The sequence below is a fragment of the Mobula hypostoma genome, chromosome 2 (assembly GCF_963921235.1).
Source record: "Mobula hypostoma chromosome 2, sMobHyp1.1, whole genome shotgun sequence".
NCBI classification, from domain to species: Eukaryota; Metazoa; Chordata; class Chondrichthyes; order Myliobatiformes; family Myliobatidae; genus Mobula; species Mobula hypostoma.
In genome coordinates, this window is record NC_086098.1 from 154,527,553 (window position 1) to 154,534,831 (window position 7,279).

The following is a 7,279-nucleotide window of genomic DNA, read 5'->3' on the forward strand; positions in this document are numbered from 1 at the left end:
TCTCCTGGGCAATTATCGCCCTCCAGCTACTCCTGTCTGAAGTAATATTTGGGCTTGTATAGGTCACATTATATCGAATCTATTGTTCCTTCCCGTTTTACCGTACGGTTTACTCTGATGTTTTCTGCTATTTGCTTGTACCGAAGTGCTGGTACGATGCAAATATAAGATAAATTCAGACCAACAGTTTCGGGTTTTGGTGTCACGTAAGCAGACTTTTGCATGAATAATTAATATGCAATGACGTAACGATACTTGGGACTATTTAAAGGGGGGTTCAGATGGAATTAAGAACAGAACTTGTGTCGGAAAACAACACTTCTACTCCTTCACCATGGCCGAATGGATTCGGTGTCTTGTCGTACTGGTGTTCTGTTTTCAAAGTAAGTACAATGCCTAAATAAGCTATAATATCGCTGCATTTTACTTTGTATGGATGTGTGACAACTCTAACACTAATCCATATTTCCCCAGATACAGTCGCGGATGTTGTTTTGACTCAGTCCCCGTCTATCTCGACTTCTGCGGGGAAATCTGTAAAGATCACTTGTACCATGTCAGGAGGCAACATCGGTAGTTACTACGCGAGCTGGTACTGGCAGAAACCCGGCAGCGCCCCTGTGATTGTGTGGCATGAAATCTCTGACACTGCGTCGGGTATTCCAGATCCATTTACCGGTTCCGTAGACTCATCTAGCAGCCAGATGCACTTAACCATCGCAAACGTGCAATCAGAGGATGCCGCCGACTATTACTGCGCTGTAGGGAAAAGTGGTGTCCTCACCTTCGGAAAAGGAACCAAACTGAATTTGGACGGTAAGTGTTTTTTTTTTCTTCTTCGGTCAGTTTATGTTAATTCAATTTCAAAATGCTGCTTAAGTTGACTCTTAATAGAGTATTGGCCACTAAAAATATTTCAGAAATCACTTTGATCGGTGTAATGAGTCAGATTAAGTCGGGGAAAACGCTGTCATAAAAATATATTAATTTAGCTTTGCATTCCGTGTCGAATGAGCTTTTGAGAACAATTAAGTCCAAATGGCGCCTGATATTATTGACAGTGTCGAATCATGAAGAGGGCATACAAACCATTTCTTGCTGTGTTACAACAACGCGGCTTAAACTTCGATAGCAAACTGGAAAACGCAGGAAAGTACATCCCAAATGCGTTGATCCGATTTCCCCACCGAATGGTGTGAGGCTGAAAGAGAGCTATGGAAGTTATTGAGCTGAGAATGGAGAACACTTCTTTCTTCCTCCTCAATATCGACTCACGACTTTTCAAATTTACGTGTAACCTTCCCCCATTCTGTGCTGCAGGAACCTGAATTCTTCTAAACCCTGTTTTCCACTTCCCAGCTCTCTCTCGTCCTGTTCCCCTGTTCCCCTCCTGTGTTTGTGAACTTATAATTTCTCCCAGTTAAGGAATTACGTACCAAGAAAAATTTCACCCTTGTTATGATATCATTCTCAAGCTTGAGCCAATTTCATTTCTGTAATATTCAACATTACAATCTAATTTTCGCTACTTAATCATGTTAGCCGCACTTTCATGTGTAGATGTTCCAAGCCTTGAAAAGCCATTCCTAAATCACTCGATGTCGCTGTCGTTCTTTATTCTTTTATAAAGACTTTAAAAATGTATGACTTCGTCCAAATTTTCTCCTGTGGTTTCGAGAGTTCATGGGCTCAAATTTGGTCTTATTTTGTTACTGTAACATGTGTTGGTGTCGTTAAGAGCACTATATAAAGAATTTTTGTATTATTTGTGAGGCGATTAGGGAAATGAACAATAGACAAAGTCAAAAAGTGGAGGTTTTAAGAAAACGTGGACACCAGATCGACTCCCTTCAGAACTGTTAAATCTTAAGACCTCCGAGACTCGGATTGTCTTTGACTGTTTTCCAGACTGTCTGATCGGCACAAACTGAAACCCCAACATGAAACGCTAATATTTTACCATTTATTCTCCGTGTGATTGTAGAATATTAACCTCTTCGTGGACAGTGTGGCAAACTGCTTCATCTCAGGTCATCTCCGAAATCACACTGAAAGCCTTAATTCCACGGCTAAGTAACTTCCCTTTGGTAGGCGCAGATCTGAATATGATTTGTATCGGAATACCCTGTCAGAGTTTCTGTGCATTAAGTTAAACGGCTTTTGCCAGTTTTTCTGTGATTTGTGTTCACCAGAAGTGTTCTATCGAAGATTATACCGAAATTCTCTCACGATATTAAAAACTATTCCGATTTAAATATTTAAATATTTCTCTGTGATACTTGGGGATCGGGGATTCATCTGTGTTGCTGGAAGGTAGAGGAGGGAATAGCTTCAGCAACTTTACTCAGTACGTTTCCTTAACATCGTTGCGAGTTTGCTTGAAGACAAAGAGCAAGCCTACATTGATGGCGCACTTTCCCAAAGCTCTTGGGTGCATTCAGCACCGCAATCTGGAGTGAGTTACAGGCAATTGTTCTAGAGTTAGCAATGTGAAAACGAGAAGATTATTTGTTTCTTCTCTTTTGTATGTGCACAACTCCAGAAAACTCCAGGAGAAAAAACAGATTATTTCCAGGAACTTCAATTTAGCATTGTCTGATTTGTTTAGAAGAAAACTTTCGTTTTAAGAAAGCAATTGCTTTTATTCAAGTAGAATCTGACCTTCCGAGTCTGGTTCCGTCCGCCGAAGCAGATTCCGGATTGCTGGAATTTTTTTTTTTGGAGGTGGCGGGGGAGTGAAATTTGCTGGATACGCTCTTCATTGGCGCCTTGGGAACTTTGTAAAATCTATCAAATAGTTCAAAGAGTCAAACAGTTCGGTCAGTGATTGTCCAGAGGTTTGATATTTGGAACATTAGCGCCTAATGGAAGGCAGAAGCAGATTAATGATAGATTCACCAACTTGAATTGACCCGAATGTTTTAAGTTAAGTATTACAATATACAGTTTTTCTGTTCGGTACGGTTCGGCGTTCATTCAAAGTTCATATCTATTATTTGTTAAACCGAGTCTACATACATGTCGAAATGTGAATGCGACGAAGAAGATACGATCTTAATGCACACTGCAAGTTCCTTATTCATTCTCCCTTGCTCACCGACCTTCACCCTATCAATATTTATTCCGAATTCCATTCGAAACTTGCATAAGGTAAATAAAATGTACAAACTTGAAATCTCTACGACCTCTTTGATTGACGGCGCAGTTACTTTTGAAATTCAAAGCATCTGATTACTCAACATTGTTTTCTTTGAAAAAAGAAGATTCATTTTTGCTTTTTGCTCTGTTTATATTCTGGAAATACCACCAGGTTATTGCATTTACAGTCACCTCGGCTTCTATCGCTATTCAAATTCAATAAATGCGGTTCCGATGGGTAACAGTTTTCATACTGATACAGCGATGTCGGTCGTACAATTAATAAAGAAAACTCTTCTGGCAAAATTAAAGCTACTGGAGGAACTCAGCCGGTCAGTCAGCATGTGTCGAGGCAAATGGGCCCTAATGCACGACTGTCTCTTTGCTCCTACAGATGCTGCCCGACCCGATGAATTCAGTCGGTTGCCAGTTCTTTTGCTCCAGAACGCATCATATGCAATCTGTCGTAGCTCCGAGGAAAGGCATTAATTTCAGATTACTCGATCAGTAATTGATTGGCAGCTATTCATTTTTTTTTTATTTCAGATCCACAGCCCCCCGTGGTGTCCGTCCTCGGGCCTTCAACAGAAGAACTCAGGGGAAAGGTCACCGCCACCCTGGTGTGTTTGGTGAGCGGGTTTAATCCGGGCGCTGTGAATATCGAGTGGACTATGGATGGTAATACCAGAAAGAATGGCGTTGAGACCAACCGGATCCAGCAGGACACGGACAACACGTTCAGTGCGAGCAGTTACCTGACTCTGCCAGCCTCAGACTGGAACTCACACGAGCTTTTCTCCTGCGTGGTTAAACACGAGACTCAAACAGCCCCACTTAAAGCAAACGTCATGAGATCCAGTTGTATCCAATTCAAGCAATCTATGTACCGATTCATTACATTTGAAAATAAATGTCTCGTTTCGACGTTGCCTCTTTGATTTTATTAGATAGATTTTCGGTCATAGCAGATGAACAGTGATCGTTTGAATGCATTGTCTGTGGTATGTCAGTGTCATTTCACAAGTGGAGAAATGTAATAAAATCTCTTATCTCACATATTGACCTATACTTTCGTACTAACAATAGTAATTTTTTGAATATCTTAATATTAAAAAATTGATGATTTCCAAGCATTTGTATTTGTCTAGATGTGTTAGGGAATTTTGGTAGGGGATGTCTGTCGATGGTGGGAGACTGTGAGCGTGGAATCAGTGGAAGAATGATTCCCCAATGAAACCAAACGTCATTGATCCGAATTTCAGTTCTGCGTTTACCACTAATGCCATCTCACCTTTAAAACTATTTCCAGCCTTTTCTCTCTTTATTCCAGAACTAGGGCGACTGCAGCAATTTCCTAGTTGTTTGTTTCCTGAAAGGGTATTGGGTGACGTGAATAAGTCATGCTCACAAATCTTCTCTGGAAAAGACTGCAAACTACAGACCCCCAATGTGCCCTCCATTAAAGCGCTTCACTACCTCGGTAAGTCTTAGCAAACGATCATAAAATATTAAATAGGAAATAAAAATTGAAAATGATCTATTCATATGGAGAGAATACTGGATCCCGTGCCACAGCAACTCGGATCTCATCACTTCTCTAAACTTATAAAAGCCGCAGAGTTGAGCATTTGTCAGTGCCCCAGCAGCGAGGAGCACAAGTAATATTGTTGGAAAAACTGGGTCATTCACTTTGAGACTGTTCCCTTAGAAGGACTGTCTGGGGCCCTGAATGGTGGTGAGGGAGGAAGTGTAAGGGCATGTTCCACTTACAAGGATAAGTGCCAGGAGGGAGATCAGTGGGGAGGGATGGAGGGACGAATGTACAAGGGAGTCGCGTTGGGAGCGATCCCTGCGGAAAGCGGGGGGGGGGGAGATGTGCTCAGTGGTGGGGTCCCGTTGGAGGTGGCGGAATTTATGGAGAATTATATGCTGGACCCGGAGGTTGGTGGACCTTTCTTTAAAAAAGGAGGACATCTCCCTCATCCTGGAATGAAAAGCCGTGCTCCGTCTAGCAGAATTATTCCTTACTCTTAATAATTTCTCCTTTGGCTCCTCCCTCTTCCTCAACTAAAAGTGTAGCCATGGGCACCAGTATGGGTTCTAGCAAAGCCTGCCTTTTTGTTGGCTTTGTGGAACAATCTATACTGTATTAGTATCTGTCTCCCACTTTTCCTTCGCTACATCGAAGACTGCATTGGCGCTGCTTCCTGCACGCATGCTGAGCTTGTTGACTTCATTAACTTTGCCTCCAACTTTCACCCTACCCTCAAGTTTAGCTAGTCCATTTCCGACACTTCCCTCACCTTTCTAGATCTTTCTATCTCTATCTCTGGAAACAGCTTGTCTACTGGTGCCTACTATAAGCATACTGATTCTCACAGCTATCTGGACTATTCCTCTTCTCACTCTGTCTCTTGCAAAAATGCCATCCCCTCCTCGCAATTCCTGTCAGGATGAGGCTTTTCATTCCAGGACGAGGGAGATGTCCTCCTTTATTAAAGAAAGGGGCATCCCTTCCTCCATCATCAACTCGGCGCTCAAACGCATCTCCCCCATTTCACGCACATCGGCTCTCACTCCATCCTCCCGCCACCCCACTAGGAATAGGATCCCCTTGTCCTCACCTACCACCCCACCAGCCTCTGGGTCCAACATATAATTCTCTGTAACTTCCGCCACCTCCAACGGGATGCCACTACTAAGCACATCCTTCCCTCCCCCCACTCTCTCTGCTTGTCCATTAGTCCCCCACCCGTCCCCACCGATCTCCATCCTTGTAAGCGGAACAAGTGCTACACCTGCCCTTACACTTCCTCCCTCACCACCATTCAGGGCCTCAGACAGTCCTTCCAGGTGAGGTGACACTTCACATGTGAGTCGGCTGGGGTGGTATACTGCGTCCGGTGCTCCCGATGTGGCCTACTGTATATTGGCGAGACCCGATGCAGACTGGGAGACCGTTTCGCTGAACACCTACGCTCTGTCTGCCAGAGAAAGCAGGATCTCCCAGTGGCCACACATTTTAATTCCACATCCCATTCCCATTCTGATATGTCTATCCACGGCCTCCTCCACTGCAAAGATGAAGCCACACTCAGATTGGAGGAAGAACACCTTATATTCCGTCTGGGTAGCCTCCAACCTGATGGCATGAACATTGACTTCTCAAACTTCCGCTAATGCCCCACCTCCTCCTCGTACCCCATCCTTTATTTATTTATATAAACGCATTCTTTCTCTCTCTCTCCTTTTTCTCCCTCTCTCCTTTTTCTCCCTCTGTCCCTCTCACTATACCCCTTGCCCATCCTCTGGGCTTTTATTCCCCCCCCCCTTCTTTCTCCCTATGTCTCTTGTCCCATAATCCTCTCATATCCCTTTTGCCAATCACCTGTCCAGCTCTTGGCTCCATCCCTCCCCCTCCTGTCTTCTCCTATCATCTCGGATCTCCCCCTCCCCCGCCCACTTTCAAATCTCTTACTAGCTCTTCTTTCAGTTAGTCCTGTCGAAGGGTCTCGGCCCGAAACATCGACTGTACCTCTTGTTAGATGCTGCCTAGCCTGCTGCGTTCACCAGCAACTTTTATGTGTTTTGCTTGAAATTCCAGCATCTGCAGGTTTCCTCGTGTTTGCTGCCTTTATGATTTGTTTTTACAGTGTAAACGGAACACGAGGCACGGAAATTATTCAGGCACCGTCAAAGAGATGGTTGTAGTTCAGAAACGAAATGTTTTCGAACACAAGTCCGGTTCTATATTCTTTACTCGCCTCCCTTTAAGAACTCTGACACACAGCAACGTCACTAAGTATGAAATATTCCTGCAAATCTCTATCTATGCAACATCACACCCGCGGAAAGTCTGGTGCACCATTCACTGATACTGGCAAATGTCCTACCTTTAGGGATTAAATAACTAGAACCAGAGAGGAGAAGAGGAGAAGTACATAATCGTAAAATCTTGGGGCATTCTGAGCCGGCCTAATAACACAAGAAAACAAAGAGGCGGTGTTCATGTTTTAAGTCAAAATCCCTTCAATATAACCTAACATCTGCTCTCCTCACCTGCCGCCGAATGTTAACAACATTTTCTGATTTTCATTTCAGATTTACAACGCCTACGATTTTAATTTAATTTTGGAACAGA

General features: G+C 43.4%; 1 protein-coding gene across 1 annotated transcript; it reads left to right on the forward strand.

The window, feature by feature from the left end:
- Positions 1 to 334: 334 nt before the first annotated feature.
- LOC134357553 (immunoglobulin lambda-1 light chain-like) lies at positions 335 to 4,076 on the forward strand. The gene is made up of 3 exons (XM_063069186.1): positions 335 to 383; positions 475 to 816; positions 3,685 to 4,076. The coding sequence occupies exons 1-3, from the start codon at positions 335 to 337 to the stop codon at positions 4,074 to 4,076; spliced, it is 783 nt and encodes a 260-aa protein (XP_062925256.1).
- Positions 4,077 to 7,279: the final 3,203 nt, after the last annotated feature.